The following is a 26547-nucleotide window of genomic DNA, read 5'->3' as shown; positions in this document are numbered from 1 at the left end:
AACGTTTCAATATATATGATATGGAGTCAAGCAATGGACTGGTATCCGTTTATAAGTCTTTTTGAGTTCGTTTTGGTGCATCTACATCTATAAAAAACAGTTTTGGTGCCATTCTTAAGGACGTAATGACGTTTTGTGTAGACCAGAGGTTAAAAGGTTCCCTTAAAGGAATTTCACTTTGGTTCTTGTCTTTTAGGTATGAGAAGTCAGTCCAAAGATCTTGTGATCATGATTACTATCATGGGTTTACATGTGATGGTCATACTATCCATCTCTTTGACCATCAATCTTGATTACTTGCCCCAAATTTTACAATCTCTTTTCGGAATTGAAATTGTCAATAATTGTTCTAATGGTGTTAATGTTGAAAGCTGTTCTGTGAAAGAGTTTGTTGGTTAGCTTGTTTTAGACTGGCTGGCGCATGGATTTTATTCACAAGCATCCTGTGTCTTGAGCTTTACTGTGGAATTCGGCTCCTCATGTTTCAACCATGCTCCTGATCAAATCTTGCTCCTGATCAAGGCATTGTTTACTCGCAGAACACACACTCCTGGAGGGCCCATAAGTTTGAACTAGTGAGTTTAGGTATGTTGGTGCTGTGCCAGTGGTCGTCTTGTAGGCAAGCATCAGTACCTTGAATTTGATGCGATCAGCTACTGGTACCCATTGTAACCTGATGAGGAGAGGAGTAAAAAAATTGGGGGTGGGGGGGGTAAATGTCTTTACCCACTTCTGATAAAGAATCAAAAGATGACGTCTGATTTCTTCAAGCGGTCGCATTTACCATGTTTACTATGGTAACGTTAATGCCTAGCATGCATAGTCTTTTGCATCTCTTATAAATATATCTGCCTTGTATGGTGATTATAATCCACATCGGATAGAGTTATTTCAAACACTCAAAACCACCTCAGACAAAGGGGTGTCAGAAGTTAATTAACATAAAGACCACAGCTGTAATTACAGGAGCAAATTCAGTTACATTAAGGGTAGTACACTCTAAGTGTATAAAATGTTTGATTTTAGGATGTTCGTGCTGTTTGTACTTTGTCACAGCTACTCTGTAAAAAAAATATTCTTCATCAAAGATATTTGACGTCCTCATCACTTTTTCACTTTTTTATTACACGTGAGACTTCTTTTTTTCTGTGGAACACAGCTTCTGTGGAAAATATTTTGAAGAATGTTGGTAACCAAATTATTTAGGTTAACATTTACTGCTAATGTATGTAATTACAGAGAGACATTTCTATAGCCTTTAAACAACATTGTCATTGAACTGCTTTCTGGCACTTTGCATCATGAAGCCAGTAAACCAAATTAAAAGGCAAACATATATTCTTGGCACAGCGATACATGATTCACATGGTGTTCGCCAGCTCTAACAAACCTCTGAGCGATCACTGGCACTTATCCAAACTCTTGCTGTTGCTGCATCTCAGTAAATGAACCTGCAGTCAGGGGAAGTCTGACCTAGTTCAGTAGCTGAAGCTTTTCTAAATCTTATTTTCTTTCTTTCTTATTTAATTCAGATATTCAGTTTTGATGTTGTACTATTACACATTCATTGATTTTTGCACTGCAATCAAATAAAAAATATAATTAAAAACATCACAAATTAGGTAATGTACACATTAACTGACAAAAAAAAAATGTTGCTGCAAGATCTTGGCTTAGTGGTTGAAGATCATGTGCTAGAAAATTTACATAAACTTGAAGATCATGTGCTAGAACATGTACATAAACTTGATATTCTTCTTTTTTTTAATCTCCAAAATTAAATCATACCAAAATTAAAACAAAACTATATTAGTAATAATCTTAGTCTAAATTTTAAAATTGGAGTCAGATTAAGCACAGAGGTAGAATCAAACTGAAACTAAATAAAAAAAAAAAAGAGTGAACTTTACAGAAGCGCAAATAAAACACCTTCATTGTGTTATAGCCCACACCATTGCATTCCTTCCTTTTTGTCAGTGGGTCGTACTTACAAATATATTAAGAAATTTTGCTTTTTAAATAAATTTATCTTATTTTAAATATATTAAGGATATTGTTACTGGAAAACAAGACAAATATTGATTAAGATATTTATTTATTTGCATTGTATGTAATCTTTGCAGCACAGGTCTGTTGTTCTGCATTCTACTGGTTCTGAAGTTTCGACAGTATTTCATGTCAGTATGGGTTCTTCAAACAACTGTGAATATGTAAAACAAAATAATATTGAGTGCAGGTGTTGTTGCCATGGTCTTGTTTTATTTGAGGAACCGAGACTTCTTAGACTTAGAAGTAACTTTCATGAAACTGCATCACTGTCATAACAAGACTCTTATGCAAGTGTTATTCTTGTGTATCAGTATTTTTATCATAATATCCTAGGAAAATGTCACAGTTTTGCCACTTTTTTAGTAAACGTAGGCACATGAAAGAGGCTTGGTACTACACCAGGGCCACTGAAAGCTGTGAAGAATATATATTTCTCAGATGAGTGGAAAGTGAGGGAATTGCTGAGGCTAAGGAAAAACGGCTGCTCATATATTTTCTATAGGAGAGGGGATTGGTTGTTAAGTTAAAAAAGCAATTTCAGACAAATTTTAAAAACAATTTTAGATGCAATTGCTACATATTGATTGAATTGCTGCCATATTGATTGAATAACTCTTCATGTCCTATATCTACACAATAAGAAAAAGACAGCACCACATTAACACATTCTCATGGTAATTTTGAGAGGGGGATGAAGGAACTGTGGCATTGAGTATGACCACACTGCAAACCTTTTTGCCACATTCTGACCAGTATTTTAAACCTCTTTTAAGTGATGTGTGTATGTAGTTTGTCACTGTCAGTGTGACAAAGTTACATCTGTAAAATATAATTCTTGCATCTTGATTCTCCATACTTGCTACACCTGTGGTTTCCTGTGCTGTACAAAGAAGAAAAAAAAAAAAAAACAGAAAGCAGGCAGGAAATATCACTTTTCTTAAGCCCCTAGCCCTTCTCTCAATGCACAGTTAACTCTTGAACTTTCTACATACTTTGCATTTTGAATTTTATCAGTATTATATGTGTCTTACTGAAGAATGGCTATTCAAATTCCATATAAAGCTTTTCAGAAGGTACATCTTAATTGAGCACAGTTGATATAAAGAACAGAATTACTATCTGTCTGCTATTACTAAAAGTCTGCTATCCTCTCGCTAACATTTCAATTGTCATTTTGTCATGATGCTTATATAATGTATAGAGCTGAACAAAATGTAAAGAAGTTAACTGAGAATCATACAAGGCAAGATATTAAGCACTACACACAAACAGAAAAAAATAATATATATATATGAATGGGTGGAAAAAATATTTATGTTAGGATACGTTATCTGTTTAAAAATCTTCTGCACTGATTTCTATCGAATATTTAAAGACAAACTTTGCTGATTCACCACTGACAACATTGTGAGGTACTTTTCGTTGATACTTAATTTGAATAGTTGTAATAATATTATTATTACAAAAATTTTTAAAGTCTTTACATTTTCTTCAGCTTTATAGGCCTACTATAAGCATACAACAAAATGACGCTTGAAATGTTACTGAGATGATAGCAAACTTTTGTTAAAATATTTACAAACAACACATTTGTGTACTCTAATTAATGCAACTAAAATGCTAAACTTAATATATCTGAAATTACAGTTTCTAACTCAGCAATGAAAAACGTTTCTCCACCATCTAGTGGAGAAAATGTATATTGCATTTGTTGTATTATTATAATTATTATTATCAGCCTGTATTATCTTGTAATATTATTAAATATGTCTATGTATATCTTGGTATTCACATTTTTGTTTGTTCTTCCCGGCCAAATTGCTCAAGAGCAAAATACATGCTACTGTCAGTAATATGGATGTACAAACAGTAGTGAAAGTTATAACAATATATATAAACCAGATGTAGTCGTGGGGAGGGTCATCAATACATTTATATCATATTACTATATATAAACTGAAAGAGATACAGCATACTGTTTAAATGACATACCACTGTTTGGATGTAGGCCTATTGGATCCTATGGATTTATTTGACAATGAACTGTACACTGACATGACTCTAAAAATGTAAAAAGAGTATCCTCGGGTCTTGTTTCCCTTTTTGCAAACAATTTAGGCTATACTAGGCATTTCTAAACAATATTCGCAATTATTTTAAACCAGTTTAGGCTATAAAGTCAGTTCAAACAGAGTCCTGTTGCATAAACTGTTTAGATTAAAAGACAGTCATCTAATTTTTTTTTTTTTTTTTTTATTCAAGATTGGTCATAACTTTTTTAATTCAGTAATGAAAAGGTAGAATGGTTTTATTTGTAAAGGAAAAGTAAGACCTATTAGGCCTGACAACTGCTAGTTGGTCACACTAGTTTTAAAGACGCAGACTTAACATGGTGGCTAGGTTTATGATGACCCCTGGTGTCCAATCAGAGTAACTACAATGAACATGCAAGAGGATGACGGTTAGTCAATCGAGGTCAGAAGTTATTGCATTTTAATTCCAGTTAGAAAAGTATCAGAAACATAAATACATGGTTTAAAGCCTACATTTTGTCATTAATGCACTGTGATTATTTATTACACTGTGTACAAATATTTTTATTATGAAGAAAACAAAAAAACAAACTGTGGCCCACTCTAATCTTTGTTCGAGTATGACTCCTAACCCTAAGGTTGTGGGTTCAAGTCTCGGGCCAGCGATACCAAAACTGAGGTGCCCTTGAGCAAGGCACTGAACCCCCAACTGTTCCCCGGGTGCTGCAGCATAAATAGCTACTCTCTGCTCCAGTTGTGTGTTCACACAGGGTTTGTGCACACATGCACTTTGGATGGGTTAAATGCAGAGCATCAGTTGAGTATGGGTTACCATACTTGGCTGTATGTCATGTCCCTTTTACTTTTTTTCACATTCAAATGGGAACCCTAAGCAGAATAATATTGTTGTGCACCCTTTTTCAAAAAAAAAAAAAAAAAAAAAAAAGAAGAAGAAGAAGAAAACCTACCATAAGTGCTCGAAAATAGAACTTTTATAAAATATAAAAGTAAATAGATTAATTGTATTTAAATCATATTATTTATAAATTAGCCCACAATTGTTGTATCTCTAGACAGTAGACAGTGTCTATGGCTATAATTTTATTAATACAGTTGTCTGAATTATTTTATAGTCTCAAGCATTCAGAAATCCCACAAAATAAAATTCAGTATTTTTACTACAATAAAACCATGGTTAATTTGGGTAAGGGTTGTAATGTCCACATGCTTTTGCTGAAGACATTAAAGAGGCTGTAGCATTTCTATAGCAAAAAGGTGGCAAAAAATTAAAAATTGGTGCCCTTTGCAGGTATTTGTAATAATGCAAATTATCTATTTTGTATTAAATCATATTTTAACAGTGCTATTCAATAAAACCATATGAATATTATTAATTAAACAATCAGTATTCCATCTTTGTTTGTTTATATAATACATTTTAAGTCATGAAAACTACAATATTAAGTCAAATGCGTTGTTAGTGGTGGTGAAATTATAACACTTACTAACGTCAACAGCTTTCTGAAAATGATGCACGGTCTTCATCTTGGGCTTTTTTCTTTTACATTTATCTGCGCCGGACTGCGCTAATGTTAATGTTTAAATTTTTATTTTTATTTCCCTACATGCCGAGTAGCGTACGCAGTTTGCGCAAGGGGCCACCATCCCAGTTGGTGTACACTTTTCTTACAGTCATAAAAACAAATGTAAACTGTTCATAGGAGTCAACTATAATGCACACCTTTTACATTTTTTATATTTCTTAAAATATAGCCTACTGTACATCATATGTAAATTATGCTAATTTTTCAAAACCGAATGGGCTCAAACGCAAATTTAAAGCTCAATAGCATTTGAAGAGAACGATTTACAGTCATAAAAACAACTCTAATATGTTAATTTCAGTGTCAACTACAATGCACACCTTATAATGTACAAACCTGATTCCAAAAAAGTTGGTACACTGCACAAATTGTAAGTAAAAATGGATAGGAATAATTTACAAATTTAATAAACTTATTTTTTATTCACAATAGAATATAGAGAACATATCAAATGTTGAAAGTGAGACATTTTGAAACAGCGGCCCTGTTTATATGTATATTTTAATATTAATATTAAACAAAAGTTTTATTTATTTAAGGCTGCAGTTGGTCACTTTTGTAAAAATGTATTTTTTACATATTTGTAAAACCTGTCATTATGTCCTGACAGTAGAATGTGAGACAGATAATCTGTAAAAAAAATCAAGCTCCTCTGGCTCCTCCCAGTGGTCCTATTGCCATTTGCAGTTACAGGCCGCTCCCGGTAAGAAACAACCAATCAGAGCTGCGGTCCGTAACTTTATTTTTGTGTTCAAAGTACACAAAATTTATATAATAAGCGAGTACACCATGAATCCATTTTCCAAACTGTGTTTTAGCTTGTCTTGAATCACTAGAGTACACCTATAATAAGTGTTTATATTCAGCAAGATTGCTTCGGGGGTACCGCGGCAGAGTAACCCAGTACCTTTGTGATTCTTCATAGACATAAACAGAGAGAAGTAGTTCCGGCTACGATGTTCTTCCGCAACACGCAAGCAGTTCTGTTTATTAAAGAGCCACACAGATGGGAAATCAAAAATTACCTGTATTACAGTGTATGATGTAGCTGTCCATCAGTGTAAACAATGTGCAAAGTAATTAAACCAAAAAGTACACGATTTATAAAGTTATTGGCTTCTAAAGTAAGGAGTCGACTCTGAATCTCTGAAAGAGTCGTTATAGATTTCAAATCTTTTGCCCATCTCTATGTATGTCACTAGGGACATACATAGTTCACATAGGACACGCATTGTTCACCGTGAAGTTGTGTGCGAAGCAACCAATCAAAACTATGTCAGTTGACCAACCAGAACACAGTATGCTACCGAAAGGTGGGGTTTAAAGGGGGGGTGAAATGCTATTTCATGCATACTGAGTTTTTTACACTGTTAAAGAGTTGGATTCCCATGCTAAACATGGACAAAGTTTCAAAAATTAAGTTGTTTGTTTGAAGGAGTATTTCTGTTCCAAAAATACTCCTTCTGGTTTGTCACAAGTTTCGGAATGTTTTTTTCGAGTATGGCTCTGTGTGACGTTAGATGGAGCGGAATTTCCTTATATGGGTCCTGACGCACGTCTGCCGGAAGAGCGCGCGCTCCCGTATAGCAGAGCACTGAGAGCACAACAGACTTCACTGATCAGAGCGAGAGCGTCACGAAATGTCACAAAAGACGTGTGTTTTTGGTTGACAGGGCAAGACAACCCTGCACAGATTACCAAAAGAGAAACAGCATTAAGGGACCAGTGGATGGAGTTTATTTTTACAGAGCATCAACGGAGTTGTGCAAGTGTTTGTTCCCCTGCATTTCGAAGATGCTTTGACGCCGTTTGACGCCGGGTTTGCACATCGTTTATTTCTTAAGGATAATGCAGTCCCAACGAAAAAGGGTCACGATCGTGTGTTGGAACCGCATGCGGTGAGTAAAACTGCTTCAAATATCTTAGCTATCGGCGCGTAAGCACATCAAGTAAACAACATGCGATGTTGTCATCAAACTGCACTTTCCACATGTAACGTTACAGCTTAAAAAAAAAAAAGAAAAAAGACGAAAATGGATGGATGGACCTTGGATGGATTTAAACCTAATGTACAGGACTTATAAACAGTGATAGGAAGCTTAGAATTTTCATCTTACTGGCTCTTTAACCGCTAGAGCGTCAAAAGTTACCGATTGCAGCTTTAATTGTGCTTTATTTATTTATATATTTTTTTACACCTGGGACAGTACCCCATAACCCCCCCCCCCCCCCAACCACTTTTTTGCAGTTTGGCCTTATAACATAAAAGGGTGATTTAGTTATTCTGATGTGTTTATGTCCTGAATCGAGCCAAATAATGTAGAAATCGAGCTCAACAGTAGGTGGGGTGTCATTTCCTCATGTATTTTAAAAGCTAATTAGGCCTAAAAGATAAACTGGTTTTGGAATTTAAACAAGGGCAGAATTGTTCAACCAAAAATTAACATTTTGTCATAGTTTATTTAAATCAGTTTGACTCTTCACAAATTTGGGACTAAGTATATCCTACTGGCTGTTTTTCATGTTCTTTAATATACAAGCCTAAGATGTGTGCAACTTAGCTTGCGTTCTTAGAAATTGAACAAACAGCAATATTAGTAGGTTATCAAACACAACATTACTCTGTCCTCAGAGCAGAGCCAGAGAGGATCTGTTAAGCCAGGTTCAAACATGATTTTAGCACAATCTGCATGACATAGGATGTTGTGGGGATTCGTAACAATAAACAAAATTGATCACAAATAGTCTCACAATACAGAGAAAGGGGATGAACAAAAAAGGATAGCATAAAAAAGATTTAAAAACTATTTGTATTCAATTTCTTAATTTCTATATGTGTCCTTTAATATCCTAAGACTGCTAAACACATGGCAGAAACCACCAACTGTCGAGTAAAAAATCCTATTGCATATCTTTCCAAACCTGTTTGACATTTTGGACTACCAGCTTATTTATTGAAGATGCAGGACAACCCCATAGCAGTGCATTACAATAGTCCAGACTAGAGGTCATGAATGCATGAACTAGCATTTATGCATCAGAAACAGGTAACATGTTTCATAGCTTAATTGGCAATGTTTTTCGAAGATGGAAAAATGCTGTTTTTGTAACAGGGGAAATATGCTTTTCAAAAGACAAGTTACTGTTATATAACACCCAGATTTTTTTGAGTGTAGAGAAAGTAACAGTACATTCTCCTAATTGCAAATTGTAGTCTATGGGATTCTGTGTACTGTGTACAGTCCAATAAGAAATGTTTCTGTCTTATCCAAATTTAATAGGAGAAAATTATTGGTCATCCAATCTTACATTTTTTTTAACACACTCTGTATAATTTTGAAGTTTCATCATGGTCTCGTTTAGATATATAGTTAAGTATCATCAGCATAACAGTGAAAACTAATCCTGTATTTTCTAATAATATTAGCAAGGGGCAACAATATTGAAAATAGCAGAGGACTTAGGAAAGATCCTTGTGACACTCCATACTTTACTGTTGATAAATGAGATGACTCCCCATTTAAATAAACATAGTTGTAGCAACCAGACATGTAGGATGTAAATATTAATCTAAATGAATAACTGTATAGTTTTGCAAACACTCTATGAGTAGGTCATGATTTATGGTGTTGAACGCCGCACTAAGATCAAGTAAAACTAGCAATGAGATGCAGCCTTGGTCTGATGCAAGAAGCAGGTATTTGTAGTGCAATTTCTGTGCAATGGCGTTGCCTGAACCTAACTGAAATTCTTCATACAGATATATTTTTTGCAGGAAGGAGCACATTTGAGCAGACACAACTTTAAAAATAAATGTTAGACATAAATGGAAGATAAAGAAAAAAATAGTGTCTACTAAATGTGATGCATGTCCCTGCAAAGTAACTTCCATTAATCTTGAAAACAGGTTAAGATAAATGTGTGCCTCCTAAAAACACAAGTGCTCTGCAATGCTCGCAATATATTTTTATCCTTAAAAATAAATAAAATTCTAATAAATTAGCTCTTTGGTTCCAGGTTGTGCCAGCATTTCTCTCCAAACATCAGCAATGAGTTTTATTGACTGCCATCTAGTGGAGACAAATCTACCTCATCATGTACAAACCTGTGTGTTTAGCTTCATGATTAATCCAGATAAGACTGCAGATATCAGTGGATCAAATCAGAACAAGCTTTTGATTGTTTGATTTTGTATTGCTATTATTATTACTAGGGGGTAAGATGACATACTGGTGTAAGAATGATCAGACAGTTTTATTTCATCTAATTTATTTTACATCAATATTTTCAGGTGCTGTTTTCTGAAATTAAGAAAAAAACAAACAAACAAAAATGTTAATTTACAAATGCAAAAGAGCTTTCAAAAGATCAGGTAAGTAAGCAGGAGTGGATAAAAACATACAAACAATATAAAGAGCAACTTTGGGCAATTGTAATAAAAATTTACAGATATAATGACTGTGCAATTGCAATTGCAATAGCCACTGAGTTTTATCCTGTTAACACATTTATCCTTGAAGCAAAAGACATCATGTTAAATACACTGAAAAAGATACAGCATAATGTTTGAGTTGCATATAACATAGTTTGTGATCAAGCATGTTCAAGAATAAAGTGGCTATGAAAGTATTTGACACAATTATAAAGAAATTCCAGTATCATCTGCACAATGATGACAGTAAATTCTGACAAGAGAGGATCTTCACGTCTTGTAGAATCCCTTTTGATTCTGCTGGGGACTGAGACAGAGATAGACAGACAAACAAACATGATTTTAAGAATGATATATGTTCATATATTCAGTAACAACTAAATGTATTCAACACTTAAAATTGTACGTAAATGTGATTGCATTAGTTAGCAAAATGTGTGATTGCTAAATATTTTTTACGAACAGATGTCCTATCAGAGTAACCACAATTAACATGTCAGCTGAAATGTGTCCAAATATTGGATATATTTCTGGACATCATATCTGTAGTTTATCATATAAAACAGTGTTGTGTGAAATGTTTTATTCCTGAAACAGGTGTAAATAAAAATAAATAAAAAATTAAAAGTAAGTTTAGTACCAATGACTTATATATATATATATATATATATATATATATATATATATGTGTGTGTGTGTGTGTGTGTGTGTGTGTGTGTGTGTGTGTGTGTGTGTGTGTGTGTGTGTGTGTGTGTGCGTGTGTGTGTGTGTGTGTGTGGCTTAAATACATCTTTGGGCAACATGTTATTTTGAAAGCAGCATATCTGACATCCACCAAACTCACTTATTGCAGCAGCAGAATTTGGTTTTGCGTCGTCTGTACATCATCATCTGTTAAGAGGGATGAAAGAAAATCAATAAGGTATTTGATTTTCACCGTTCAGACACTTAACAAATGACATCCTAGTGTGCTGAGCTGAATAAAACCACTATCAAAGTGAACATTAACCTGTCTGTGTCTGCGAATGCATATAATGATGACCACAAGGAGCAAGATGAAGCCCACCACTCCACCGCTGATGGCAACACAAAGCCAGATGTCCACGGGAGCTTTCACTGTAAAACATTTCATTGACAGCAGAAGTGTCACACACTTTTTATTGCACATGTATCAATCTTTCCCTCTTTCTTTCACTTCTCTCACCAATCCTTAATGAAAGCACAGCAGATGTCAGCTTCTTCCCATTTTGCAAGAGTTCACATGTCCATTTCCCGCCGTCCTTCAATTTCACTTCAGGGATGGAAAGAGAAGTTGGATGAGGAGACTTGAGACTGGAAACAAAGGAGCAAGACGAGCAGCTCCATTTCACCTCGAGGTAAGGGCTATGTTGATGTCCTAGTGTGCATGTCAGATTCACAGTTTGGCCTTCAAATATTTGAGGTCCTCCAGAAGACGAAACTAACAGGAGAAATTTAGAGAGTTTCGATTAAATAAGACAAGATATATTTGCACTGTAAATGCAATACGAAAAATGTCAAAAACAAACATTCTGTTTCAAGAGTTAATGCACAATAATCCTTTATTCCAAAGTCACTCATAATTTAATGGAATAACATTTAGTAATACTCTGAGGTGACAACCGTTATGTTAATTACCTAATCAAATCTATCTATTTTTAATTCATTTATTTTTTTACTAGTTGTTCTAGTACACCTGGTGGGAGAGCTTGGATTGTCATTTAATTTAAACAGATTACAATTATAAAACTTTAATGCATGTAGGAGTTAAAAAAATACTTTCCTTGCATATAATAAAAATGTGATTATAAAGAAATAAAAGTCCCCCACTCTGTAACACTGTAACAACCACAGAAAGCAACGTAGATGTTGTGGGAAAAACTACTAAAGCTTAACATTATTAAACGACATGATATTACATGTGAGAGATCCATTCAGTGAATACCGCTAGCAAGCCACGAAACAGCATGAGTACCAGTGAAACAAACATTTTGTAGGGTACTTGTTGCAAAATGTAGCACGATATTGTGAAGACTACATTATTATTACGTTTTGTCACACTACTGACTAAAAGTAGCTTAGATAGGAGTTTGTTCACTAGTTACTAAAGCCTCAAGACTTGTCATTTCACTTACGCTTCAGAACCTCCAGCTTGACTTTGCTGCTAAGGGTCCTGGTCTTAATTTTTAGATTGCATGTGTAAACCCCCCTGACGTTCTCTGATACAGGCAGATTAAGAATGGATAGATCCTTGTCTTTCAACTGTCTTCCCTCAGCCTTGACGGTATTATTTGCGCCCTGTGGGATGCTCCAACTGACCACCGGTTCCATAGTGAGGTTGAGGAGAGATTGTGTTGACTTAGCGCCGCTGAGAGGAGTGAAGCTCCAGCTGCCATTCATGAGGCCAGACTTTTTCAAGATCGACCAGGGAATTTCAGAAGACAAGGAACAAGGAATGGCAACTGTAGAGGCCGAGGACGGGGACGAGGTATAAATGGTTTCTGCAGAATTGGAGAGCTCTGGAGGGAAATAAAGAAAACAGTGTTATTATATTTATTATTGTTGTTGTTGTGTCAAGAAAATAATAAAAATTAATAAAAATAAAAATATATTTAAAAAGCAAAATATTTTTGTATTTATTTATTATTCATTTCTATTATAGAAGAGATGTCTAAATTGAGTTAATTAAATCTAACTTTGTCACTTTTTGAAAAGTTATATTCATTTGAACTATTCAATAAAGTAGTCTAGCCTATATAAATTGCAGCAATTATGTTAGCATATTATATATTTATATTTAGGCTGGGGTTATAATTGGGAGAGTGCTCTTTCATTAATCCACTACTACCCCTTCTTCTGCTTATAGATCCTGACTGGAATCATGGTGTACACTCTTAAAAATAAAAGGTGCTTTACGATGCCATAGAAGAACCTTCTTATCTGAACGGCTCCATAAAAAACTGTTAACATCTGAAGAATCTTTCTGTTTCCCAAAAGGTTCTCTGTGGTGAAAGAAAGTTCTTCAGATCATAAAAAGGTAAGAAAGAAATGTTCTTTAAAGAACCTTTGACTGAGTGATTCTTTGTGGAACCAAAAATGGTTCTTCTATGGCATTGCTGTGAAGAACCTTTTCAGCACCTTTATTTTTAGAGTGTATCTTTCATGTGTATGTAAACCTATATTCTTTATTGTTTCGAGAATGAGCAAACTCAAGTAAATGTAGATATAGTGTGTGTGTGTGTGTGTGTGTGTGTGAGTGTGTGTGCGAGAGAGAGAGAGAGAGACAGAGAGAGAGAGAGAGTTTATCAATATAATAGTCTCACCTATTATAAAAACAGTTGTTTTTGCTTCAGTTTCTCTCTTATCATACTCCAACTTGCACGTCCAAACACCACTATGACACTTAGACACTTTACCGATGGTAACTTTCTCTGTGTAATGTTTTCTTAGATCACAACCTGAGTTTTGAGGTGGAATCCATGTTACTTTGGGTGTAAGTGGACTAGAGGCTATTTGACATTGCAGAGTCAGAGATTCACCAGCCACCACAGCCTGCACTTTGGGTAAAGTGACTGAAACAGAGAAGAAGAAAAATGTTGAAAGGTGTAATATAAAAATTTGAGAAGAATCTCATCATGTTACGTGTAAAGTTAATAGCCTACACTACACAAAATATCAATAATGTCAACTTTTTTGTGTGTAACTGATTATATAGTGTGTATGTAACTGGAGTAACCGATTTATTTCATACTGCCAAATATGCTGTACAGTTTAATATAATTCTAGTTGTCATATTACGCATGCTTAATTCATTCATTCATGTGTGTAATATATGGAGATCGATGAATAGTTTCAATTAATAGATTAAGGTGGCATGCATTATTTTTATTTATTTATTTCGCAGCTCGGGTGAATGAGAAAGGGGAGGAATTTCCTTCTGTGTTCACATGCTAAAACAAGCTCAACAGTACGCGTAGTGTCATTTCCACATATTTGAATAATGTACTAGTATTAAAAAAATATATTTAACATGTATTTTTGGGGAAATTAAATGAGAGCACTTAACATGATAGTTCACCCCTACAAAATTCCCTTTTCAATTATTCAAACTACTCTTCCTTCTATGGAACACAAAAAGATACTTTGAAATATTTTTTTATGTTTTTTTTTTCTTTCTTTAAAACATTCTTTAAAATATATTCTTTTTATTTGATTAAATAATTTGTCTTTTTTCTACTACTTGTTTCCCAAACACACACTCTTTCTTACCATTGTACAGTTTGTAGGTCTTTTCTGAAGTTTGTGCAAATATATGTTGTACACAGCGCCAAATTTCATAATCTGAATATTGTACTGGTGAGATTTGGAGAGAGAAATCTGACAACAGTTCAGCATGTGTCTTCATTTCTTTCGCTACAAAAGAAAAACGTACATATGCGGTTATATCAAACTTGAAAGCCTGATTATTACTGTGGAGTGAAAATGCATGAACTCAAAAACATTCATCTCACCCTTTTGGATCCCACTCTGAGGATTCTTCGTGATAGTTGGGGTACTTTCTGACCCACGGTACCAGTTCACATAAATATTATTTTCATTTCCTTCTATCTTCACTCTCTGTAGGGTAACAGTCCCTCCTGTTTGAGCATAAATTACGATGGGTCTTTCTGATGACAGAGGAAAAGATTGGACATAAAAAAGAATGCTTATACAGACTGCATTTCACACCCTTCGTCATATAACAACTATCAAGATATTTGCGACTTACCTTGTGCGTTAAGAAATCCAACAAACAGTGATATGAGTATCCAACACAACATCATTCTGTCTTCAGGGCAGAGCCAGAGAAGATGAAGGATGATCTGTAAGACATAGCCATAGAGAAATGCATCACAAAGATCATAACAATACAGAGGAAGGAAGGGGCTTGTGGTGGGCTCAGATTCTTTTTCTTTTTCTTGAGTGATTGAGAAAAACAGTCATAGGATAGTGAGGGGGAGACAGAAGCTTTGTGGTGGGCTATGGGTTACAGACATAAAGGAAGACGAGTTCAGTGGAGAAACATGAAAGAACAACAGCTAGAAAGACGGCGAGAAAAAAACGCAGGGAGGTGTGTCTGTGGTGGGCTGAGATTGTACAGGGAGTAGATTCTTATCCCTCTCGTTTTCACCTCTTCACCTCCTCCTCCATAACACCCCCTCTCTTCCTCCCTTGTTCCACGAAAGGCGGATCTCTCCACGCTTACACACAGAAGAAAGAACACCACATGGCGCTGCTGGTGGTGTATCTGTGCTTGGAGTGCGGTGTGTGTAATGCCTGCTCTATCTGATCTTGCCTTTTTCTCTTTTTGTGTAATTTGGTTTGTTCATACAAATCTCACTCTTTACTTCTTTTGAAGAGATTGACACTTCAATCAAAAAAAAAAAAAATGCAGACACCTTATTTATTTGTGACAATGTTTTATACTGAATATATGCAGTATCATTGCGACTAAACTCTGTTAGCCATTTTATTTAATTATTTTTTTGTTTTTTTATAATACTTTAGGAGAATGGTCCATTAGTTAATGTTAGTTAACTACTTTAGTTAACACGATCTAAGCAAAAACAATCATTCTACTGCATTTATTAATCTTAGTTGATGTTAATTTCAACATTTACTAATGCATTATTCAAATCAAAAGTTGTACTCGTTAACATTATAAGTTAATGCACTGTGAATTATTATGAACTAACAATGAATAACTGTATTTTCATTAACTAACAATAACAAATATAGAATCAATACAGTAATAAATGTATTGTTCATTGTTTGCTCATGTAAATTAATGAATTAACTAACAATAACTAATGGACCATTATTCCAAAGTGTTATCGTTTATTTTTATGCTAACTTACAGTTTTCTTCGAGAAAAAAATTCCTAGTAACACCAAGGTCTTGGTTTAATTCCCAAGGAATGCAAGAAAAGTTTAAATATTTAATTAAATGCAACACAAGTCGCTTTGGATAAATCATCTGCCAAATGCATAAATAAATGGAAATTATGGAAGCTATGGAAACTCAAACATAAATGCACACTTAGAAGAATCATTGGAAATAATCAAAAATAGGCAAATAATCATATACAGGCAATATTCCTCCATTTACAATTTAAAGAATTTATGATTTTGGTGTAATTTTATTTTATTATTATTATTATTATTATTATTATTATTATTATTATTATTATTATTATTATTATTATTATTATTATTATTATTATTATTTTATTTATTATTATTTTGCCTGGCCATCACTGAGAACCACTAATGAAAACATGGCTCAATATTCATAGGACAAATAATTGAATTTATATGTAAAATAAAACAAGAAAAAGCTATGTTGTTCTACGCGCATCTTGACAAATAACGCAGCACTTTCTTGTGACAAATGTGCTTTCTTATAGTAAATTTCATAAATAAAAGTTTAGTAAATATAAATTCTTCAGCATAATTTGCAGCAGTAAAGCATGCAAAAGTATACTGCAAAGAACAGTTTGTGACTTTCTGTTCATGCCAGTTTAGTATTAAAAATCCCAAAAAATAAAATCCACAAGAATGCGCTATTAGCTATAGGGAATATACATGCATATTTAGTGGGGTGCTAAATATTCACCTCCTAGTACAGGCTATTCATGCATCAGTGATTTTGCTTAATTTAAAGTGGTGAATTTCAATGTGAAAAAGTGCCATTTTCAGACACATTCTGTTATCAGCGGCTAAATGAAATCAGCATCACCCAATGAGCAGTGGTTGTCTCCAGGGAATGTAAGCCGCTTTGGATAAAAACGCCTGCTAAATGAATAAATGCAAATGTAAAAACATTAGTTGAGACATACATTTATATGGTTTCAGTCATTTTTATGGGAGGTAATTCCCATTTTTGCTCAGATTCAGAATTAAAATTTGCCTTGATTTTGCTGCTTTTTACATTAAAAAAATGTCTAATGGGAAAATTGTAACCTTGTGAGTTTTAAGTCTCCAGTGGAGCACAGAAATGTGTGAGAAATGAGGGAAAGGTTTGTGAAGAATGAGAAACAGAAACAGAGGAAGGAGACGCACGCAAAGACACACAAACGATAGATGAAGAGATAAGTCTTCATCTCTTCAGAGACTGCACCTGAACAAGTAACCCAGAAAGACAGATGATCAGAGCTGTGGTCAGGATGGAGGTTAAACAGCAAACAGACACACAGAGATGGAGGAGAAGGGAGGGGAACCAAAGACCAAAAACTTCAATTTCTAAATGCCTGACAAAACATTTAGAAAAAAAAGGAATGGACTTAATGGTTAAAGCCTGTTGGTTTTCCTTAATGTGTGCTTTTTTAATGAATCTTAGAGATCATGATACATTTTTCTGATGAATTCCAAGCTATTTTAATGCCCAGTTTTTATTTAAAAACACAGTGGAACTATAAGCATTGATACTAATATCCTGTATATGATTAATTGTTCATGTTATAATAGAGCGGAAGACGGTCCTTCTGTTCATTTTCACAGCAGCATCACATACACTAGCAGAATATACTTCTGTTTTACATCCGTACATTTGATGTCTATTGTGTATAGAAAGGTTTTCATGTTTCTGTTTGAAACTTTGAAATTAACCTTTTTCTTAATCAATGTACAGTATATTGCTGTTTTTGAACAGAAAACATGTAAGTGCAAATTTGTCCATTAATTTCTACTGTATTCCAGACTTCAAAAATGCAGATTCATTAAAAAGAACATAAAAAGGCTTTAAAAAATCTACACTAAAAAGGAAATTATTCCATATTCTAATTTTGAGAAGACATTAATATAGATTAAATTAAATCATCCATAATAAAAAATAATAAAAAAGATGCCATGTGTAGATTACAGTGTATATTTAAATAAACATTTATGTGCAAATATACTCACCTTATGAGCAAACTTCTTTATCGTTCCTCTTCAAAGTCGTGCAGCGGATGTGTTCACTTACAGGCCAAAATATTTCTATTTAACCTTCGTTGACGCCTCCCCTCCGTCTGATTGGCCTGAGAGGTAACAGAAGACGTCCGGTTATTGACATGACGCTGTTGAATTCATTTGTTTTATATAAAAAAAAAATGTTTAACTTTTTTTCCACTGAATATCTTGTCAAACGAGTTGTCAAATGTGTATGATAAACCGTATTTTTTCTCCCTCAAAACATTATATAGCTACTAATATAAAATTTTATAATACATTTAGAATAATTCAGAAAAGTATAGTCAGATCCATGTGGGAAAAGTTTCAAAGACAATCATGAAATAAAAGGAATTGATAAAATAGATATTTTTTCTAAGTTTTCTCACAATACTTAAAATTTGACATCGCTGTGTTTCACGAAAAACAAGATTTTTTCCAAGTAAGTTTTTCTTGTCTGCGCAACGGATGTGTTTGATTATCATATAAAGAATAACATTCTCTGATTTTACTTATCTTACTTTTATTTTATTTTTGAACTGCTAGGTTTTATGTAGTTTCATGTTTAATTTGTCTCTCTGTTTGTTTTGTTTAGTTTGTTTGCCAAGTTTTTGTATAATTGACTTTATCTATATACAGTTTTTTTTTTAAATGTCAGTAATCATGAGCATTGCTACAGAGCTATAGATAGGTTGTAATAATACTCTAATCCACTCCATTTAAAAACACTTTTTTAATGAATAAGATTCTTTATCAGTGCTGACACTCCAAGCCCAGCAGAATAAACATTTATTTCTATTAATCTGGAGTTTTTTTTTTATTTTTGTTTTGTTTTATTGACTCATTCCATTGTCCTTACATTTATGCATTCTTTTAATCTATTATTTGTTTAAAGAGATTCAAAGAGATCCTTTATTCTAATATCAGCCTTCATCTGAATCCCCGAGTGCGTATACGACTTGAGCATATATGGGTGGAATGATACAGCGTATAACAACTGCACTATGAACAGATCATTTTGTGTAATTTTTTAAGAACTTGAATTATTTTAACCTTTACAAACAATGTCAGTGTTGCCGAATCGGCATAAAACACCACATCCAGACTTTAAAATGGATAACTTTATGTCCACAGAAATCTGGATTTAAAATAGAGTTGAAATAATGTTCAAAAATGCCCAGTTCTGTAAATTACAACAAAGATTTTAAAAAAAATCTATATTATTTTTCAGAGCATTTCAATTTTTTTTTTAAATATATAGAAGTTTAAATGCAACTTGTTTAGTGAAAATTCTTTGAATCCCTCTATCATTTAATGCATACTTGTGTAATAAGATATTATGAGGCAAATAATGATCAAATGCATTCATATATAGATCGTACTTTTTAATGAAGCGATGTCATGGACAAGCTGATGATTATTGTTTCTGATATTATTCAAATGCTCAACTCAACTCAACTTCCTCTTAAAAAAAGCCCATATGTTAACTTGGCAGTTTTTAAACTTTATATTTATGTATCACTTCTGCTATAAGATGTGCTGATTTAAACCAATGCGGTTCCATGGAGGAACACAAAGGAAATAAATACTGAAATGAAAGCTTATGGAAGTAGTCATAAATGTGTTTTTTAGTAAAAAGAGAAGCACAGATTTATTGTTTTATAAGTCTCATGATTGTTGTTGCATTTGCATTACAGAGAATTTAAAAGCCCCATAAGCCATTCACTTCAAGTCTTCATACACACTTATCTAAACAAGCTACACTCTTAAAAATAAAGATACTTCATTTATTTGTTTGTGTTCGGCAAAGAACACCATTTTTAACAAGAACCAAAACTGTAAGGTTTATCTTCGGGTTTTTGGCCATATTCTTTGGAAATTAAGAAACTCTACATCTCTACAACAGTTATTCAGGTTTAAGCACCAGTTCATTGATTTTGTCTGTTTTTATTTTATTTAAGACCAGACATTCTCCAGTGGCATCAGTATTTAAAACAGTAGCATATTTAAGGGTGAATAAAGCATCCTGCTGTAGAAGAATAAGTATGTTAAAGAAAAGCGCGAGAGAGCGACAGGTACAGAGCATATTACAGCGCTGTAGGACAGGAGTGGTTTGCTAAGGGGAACCACATGAAGGTTGAAACAAACACGTTGCCTGCCTCACATCTGTGTCTGAGGTTTCACCCCTCTGTCATTCTCTCTTCCTGCCATGCTCTGTTCATCTTCTTCAAAAAATAAAGCACCTTTAGCTATACACAGTTCTTCATATCATTGTTCACCTCTATCTCCCTATTAATGTATCTATCTCTTTTCTCTCAGAGCTGAAAGGAAAGACCCATTTTAGAGGGATCCCTCATTACTCACATAGACCGAAAAGGTGTTGAGACACCAACATAATCATTACCGAAAGAGAGAAAGAAAAAAAAGAAAGCAAGCAGGAAAAGTGGGCGATTTATTTCAATATGTCCCATACAGGTTTTCATTACGTGTTTCCCCTTCAGCAAGTCATTTCGGAGTGTTCTCGACTAAAGAACCGAAGACTGATATTGTCTTCGTCTCCCACACATGTAACTCTTGTCAAGGTATTTTTGGGGCGAACAATCTGCAGCTTTCTTCTTTGACGCCATTTTATCTACAGTGTTCGTGCGGTCAGCTAAAACGAGTGAGAATTTGATGCATATATTGTAAGAGATTCTCCATGGTTCTGTGACTAAGAGGGGATCCCTCTAACAGATCTGAATCGTCAGAAACTTTCAGTGATTCACACACATCTGCTTAGACCGTGGGCCGTCGGAAAAATGTTGAAGAAGTCTGAGGTGTGCAGACTAAGCATTGAAGAGGACTAAGACGGACGCCATTGCTTTTGGTTTTCTACAGTAATAGTTTCACATGGTATACAAACTGTTTTGGAAAAGTGAATGGAAATTACATCGAAAGACCAATTGCATTTGTCTCTTTCGCTCTCGAGTTTTCAGTTAACCTCCTCCATTTAATGTAGTCCTGTAGGTTTGAAATGCAAGCATGGTTAAATGTCAGTGGAAAGTGATGTTGAGAGAATGAGAGATTACTGACATCTGGTCTGATGCTTACGAAAGTGGGTATTTTTAGATGAATTTACAGATTGCATTTTATTTTATAGACCTCAAATTTCGACCTCCTCACCGTACAGACCGTGATTCTGTTCCATTACGTAACAGTTTTCATGTCATTGTATTGCATTTTCTGCTGAAGTCTGCAGATCATTGATATTATTACTGAAGTATTTTCAGAGAAATGCTTATAAAAAGGTCACCCTCGTTTTCAGGAATCTGCCATCTGCCGTGTCATTTCCTATGTTTATGTGATCTCGTTTTCATTCTCAAGTGGAGTTTTTTCCTCTGAATGCAGAGTAGCTAAACATTAAAAATAAGATTTTTATAATTTACATTTGGATTTGATTAGGGTTGTTTACTATACTGAGCTGAACAGATCACTAGACATCCTGAGTGTGTCAAACTGAGACACATGCATTCAGGAACGTACTAACTAGAACTTGTTGAATGCCTCACCCATTACAGTAGTCCCAGACAACCCATGAAGCCACATGCTAATTTCTTTCTAATGAATTGCATGTTCTGCTCCACAATAAAACTAAGGGTCAGGTAGGAAAACCCTCTGACAAAGCGTGTGGTATGTGTGTGGGACAAAGCTGAAGTGAGAGGATGAGAAATAGAGAAAAATGTCTGTATGACACACTGTGAAAGAGGGAATCCTGCTCTCATTATGAAAATCACTCCCTCCTTCAAAACAGCAGCACACAAAGACCAGAATAAAACACAGGTGCACTCTGTTTTCAGACTTGTTAAAGACACCGTTTCACAATATGTGTCAAGCACAGCATTAATGACAATAAAGGGTCACCCATTTTCTGTTAAAACACGTTTATAATATTTCTTACATGCAGTGATGTAGAATCTGTGAAACACGCGTTCTGTGCTTGACAATGCAATAAATTCTGCTTTTTTTCGTTTTCTCACTTGGTTTGCTGTTTATATCTAATTCTCTTGATTTCAAGGCAATTGCTGCCTTATTTTTCCTCATTTACAGTCAGAAGAGGATGTTTTTTGCCCGACCGAATTCTCAGACGATCAAGAGACCATGCTGTTGTCCTGTGACTTTATTTAAGAGTACAAAAAATCTTAAATAAAATAACAAAAATTTCAGCTACTGAAATAACAAAGAAGGCAGTAATTCAAAGTTCTGTAAATTTGAACTAAATTAATACTTTAAACATGTTAAACCCTTCTTCCACATCTTCCTTCTTTCCTTTATTTTTCAGTATAAACATCTAACGACCGACACATTAATGTAGGACTGCTGCTATATTAAAGATTATTGTTCATGTATGGCATGCATATGCACCTCATTCAAACTTCTTACATAATTTGACATAAATGCATGTATGCACCATTGAACTTTTTGTATATTTTTATCTGTATGTATGTATTTGGCTTATGGCTTATTGAATATCATTTTTTTTTACTGATAAACAACATACTGTACTTTCTGCTCCTGCGCATACGGATAATCTTAATTGTAATGTATTATATTTAGCATCATTTTTATGTCATCTGTCATATAGGCAGGAAAACATGATAGTAAATGATCTCGAAGGTGACCAAACAATTCCCTGTGTGAGTCTTGTGCATAATTAGCCATTGTAAGGTATTTGGTATACGCAAGGTGTAGCTAAACATTTGAGATTACATTTCATGATTGCGCTCATTTAATCATTTTGATCCAGATTTTTTATTCATATTATTATTATTATCTCAGTGTATGTCTTGAAGCATTTTGTGTCTGACCTACAACTGTTTTTTTGAGCCGTTCCACATCTACTATCTGCTGAATTAGACAGCAAACGGCTAGAGACATAAACCGCTGTTATAATCTTTTGTTTTACACTTTCATCATTAATACTGCTGTATCTACAATAACTAAAAACATAAGATGAGGAACACTTTATTGTAAAATGATGATATAACGCTCATTACATATACATGCTATAGTAAATTATGCATAATTACCTCAAGCCAAACCTCAACCCTAACTCTATAGAGTAAGTATATGTAGTTAATTAATGTTACTCAGTACTTGCTTGTGTATTAACATTGTAATAATGTCACCTAAATATAAAGTGTAACCCAAGGTGATGATTAAAAACATATATTAATGGCTTCGCTGTGTGGCGTTAACTACATCTGAGATGAAAAAGTGATGACTTGCATGTTTACGTTTTATTCTTTTTTTAAATGGTCTATCATGCCATGACAGAACGAGACAATTGTGTCTACTACGTGTTTCTACTTGTTCAAAACACTGTATTTTTGTTGTTGCTTGGTCAGTGGACTTCTGTAAATTTAATCCATATCCAGTCATTTGCGAGTACAATAGTATACGCTGAGGAATAGAATGCCTACATGACATCTTCAACATGATTGCATGTTTAATTCACTTAAGGGATGAAAGTGTTACAATGTTGGACTCCTGAAAAAAAAACTTTAATTAATGTGCTTGCGAAGTATCTCTTCCATGACTTGTTGTTGATTTTTCAACAGAAGACAGCGATGTCTGACAATGACGCATGGTTGTTGTTTTTCATCGGGCATCCGTTTGTATTTCTATTATACCTTATTTTTCAGAAGGTATTTAGACATCTAAGCCAAACATATGAAAATCTTTGGATAAGATAACAAAATATTGCATTAAATTGCATTAATGTTTTTTCAATAGCACTATTTTCAACTATCTGATGAGTTATATTAAATAATAATATAATAGATTTACTGTTCAAATGAAGAATAGAAGTATGTAAATGCTTTTAGGTTGTCAGACGAGTTAATGTGATAAGCTACACCTGTGGTTTCATCTGCTAAGACACCTGTGTAACCTTAAAGGGAAATTTCTTCATGCAGCCTCTCAATAGCATTTTAAAGCCAGGGTATATATTTTGCAGACAAATCAACATAGACTACATTCGAATACATTTTATCAGGTTCTTGCATCCCCTGGGAATCAGTCCTATAACCTTTCCATCGCTAACGCCGTTTTAGCAATAGGAATCAGAAAAGATAAGAGTAAAGCTCTAGCAGTATTTTGTTCGCATATGCCACTTGCGTTTATATTCTGATGTTATATTTGTTATTATATCTAATGCAATGATATTAGTTTTTAAGTCTTAACTTAAGTTAACTTTTTTTGCGAATGTATAGAAAACTAATTGGATAAACTGCTATTAATATGGATGGATGTTGTTTGTTAAAATATATAATTAAAAGCTGTTTTGCGCATAAGTTGTCCTCAGTTTTTGTTTCATGTACAGACAGTATCAAACTAATGATAGAGAAATATCGGCATTCACTACCTGCAATTTATTTGTACTTTTAGGCCAATTCATCATGCAATAAATTCTACTATGTTTAACATAAAAATACTTACAATATGAAAGTAAAATCATCTAATTTAGTGAATAATGTTTTATGTAGGTTAAAAAAAAATTGCTGCTTGTTTACGTTACTTAAATAAGTGTTATGGTATCTCAGGAACCTCATATGAATTGAATTCAATGTCGCAAATGCAAAAAGGCATTTACAAAAAGTATCCAATTTGACTGATCCACTGTAATCGTGTAAATGTTTAATGTATCACAGAGCCGTTAAAACTTAAAAAATATTCTGCATGTCACAGAAATCTACAAAACACTAAAATTGAACAGTACATACAGTCTTTGAATTAATCTTCATCCAGTTTTCAAGGGTCTATCTCGTCTACAACAAATCATTTTAAATATTCAATTAACGGTCCACATTGAGGCCTTGGCCTACAGACCATGGGATTTAAACACAATAATAAAACATCTAATAGGCTGTATGTTAATATTCTGCATTAAGAGGGCTAACAATAAGAGTAATAAGTCATAATCTACAAACACTTATTACCAAACGCAAAAACATTATAAGGAGACAATTTCGCATTATCATATCTTAAAAGCAAACCCAAATATTTAAATGTAAATAAAATATACCAGTAGACTTAAAAAATCCCTTTTCAAATGGTTATTCATGTTATTAGCAATTAAACTGTTTATCATTCAATACCATTATTACTACAAACAGCACATCAGAAACGTCAGTTCGGCATCTGAAACATATGCGCGAAACTTCACGATACAATGGAGTATTAAAAATGTATATAGGACCATATGATTACACTGATCAAAACAAGCTGTTTGTAACCATCACACAAACTTACAAACACATCAATATTTTATAGCTCACTATTTGTATCAGACATTTAGACATGTAGACAAAACACTTTACAGAACACAATGACTTACAGTTTGGCCAATACTGAAAAGCAGTATGGTTTGTGTTTGTCATAATAACAGAACAATACTTACAGTTGTGATGTTATAAGAAGAGTGTGTGTTCTGTTCAGGGTCTCAGAGCTACACTGACATTTTCTTCCAAACACACTTTGTCACACACACACAAGACAGGAAACTGTAACGTGATTTGCGTAGCTCTACGCTCGTGTGTCTGTGGTATCGTATGTCTTTTTTTTTTTAACTCTTACAGTTAAGTACTGTTTACTTCTATACCCCATCAGTGTCACACATGATTTATCACATAACAGCCTTCCGTCTGCATCAGATAGCCTTTGTTTTTACTCTGTCAGTTAAGTATCTACTTCTAAAGCCTATCAGTGTCACACATGAATATCACACTAACGGCCTTCGTCTGCATCAGATGGCTTTTCTTAAAGCTCCTTCCTCTTGCATTAAAGGGGTCATATGATGCAATTTAAATTTTTCCTTTCTCTTTGGAGTGCTGCAAGCTCTTGGTGTATAAAGAAGATCTGCGAAGTTGCACAGACTAAAATCTCAAATAGATATTCTTTATAAAAAGTTATGGCTCGTCCAAACCCCCCTAAAACGGCTCGTCTTTACACCCCCCCCCCCCCCCCCCCCCACATCTCTACATCACGATGTGGGAAGATTTGCATGCATTTGCATAATGCTGTGTGTTTCCTTGTGAAAGCCAGGGCCATGCACAGGGGGATGGCCCGGTGGCTAGAGCCACTGCCCCTTTGCCCTCATCAGCCGAGGTAGATGCATTACGATCCAGATTAGTCAGTGATCGATCCACTGAATTAGTAGCTTAATTAGTTGGTAGTTTGTTTGTTTTTGTTTTTAAAAAATATTGCAAAATATCCATGTTCTTAGAATTTGAATGTCTAATCAAATCATTGTACCTGATCAGATCTAATTTATATAGCACCAAATTTGCTGTTGTTGGCACACTTTGTAGACCAAAATAAATAAATAAATAAATGACAGAGAGAGAGAGAGAGAGAGAGAGAGAGAGAGAGAGAGTGAAAGGAGGCTGCTAAATGCAGTTCAGTAT

General features: G+C 34.1%; 1 protein-coding gene across 1 annotated transcript; it reads right to left on the bottom strand.

Moving 5' to 3' along the window:
* Positions 1 to 9943: 9943 nt before the first annotated feature.
* On the bottom strand, positions 9944 to 25690 carry LOC127974323 (T-cell surface glycoprotein CD4). Its single transcript, XM_052577502.1, has 11 exons — positions 25542 to 25690; positions 18077 to 18192; positions 14905 to 14998; positions 14648 to 14803; positions 14406 to 14549; positions 13460 to 13708; positions 12272 to 12655; positions 11323 to 11577; positions 11128 to 11234; positions 10963 to 11009; positions 9944 to 10425 (listed from the first exon to the last, which is right to left on the bottom strand). Exons 3-11 carry the CDS (start codon positions 14957 to 14959, stop codon positions 10389 to 10391), a joined length of 1434 nt encoding a protein of 477 aa, XP_052433462.1. The 5' UTR covers positions 14960 to 14998; positions 18077 to 18192; positions 25542 to 25690; the 3' UTR covers positions 9944 to 10388.
* Positions 25691 to 26547: the final 857 nt, after the last annotated feature.

The sequence above is a fragment of the Carassius gibelio genome, chromosome B16 (genome assembly GCF_023724105.1).
Source record: "Carassius gibelio isolate Cgi1373 ecotype wild population from Czech Republic chromosome B16, carGib1.2-hapl.c, whole genome shotgun sequence".
Lineage (NCBI taxonomy): Eukaryota > Metazoa > Chordata > Actinopteri > Cypriniformes > Cyprinidae > Carassius > Carassius gibelio.
The sequence above is the reverse complement of the archived record's forward strand: the minus strand, read 5'-3'. Positions and strand labels throughout refer to the sequence as shown.

What these genes read in the sequence shown, in the direction of transcription:
- LOC127974323 (XM_052577502.1), bottom strand. Translation starts at nt 14,959, where the DNA reads ATGATGTTGTGTTGGATACTCATATCACTGTTTGTTGGATTTCTTAAC. An exon ending in CAAGCTGGAGGTTCTGAAGC is followed by an intron (nt 11,578 to 12,271) that starts GTAAGTGAAATG and finishes TTCTCCTGTTAG; the next exon opens with TTTCGTCTTCTGGAGGACCT. An exon ending in GCATTCGCAGACACAGACAG is followed by an intron (nt 11,010 to 11,127) that starts GTTAATGTTCAC and finishes CCCTCTTAACAG; the next exon opens with ATGATGATGTACAGACGACG.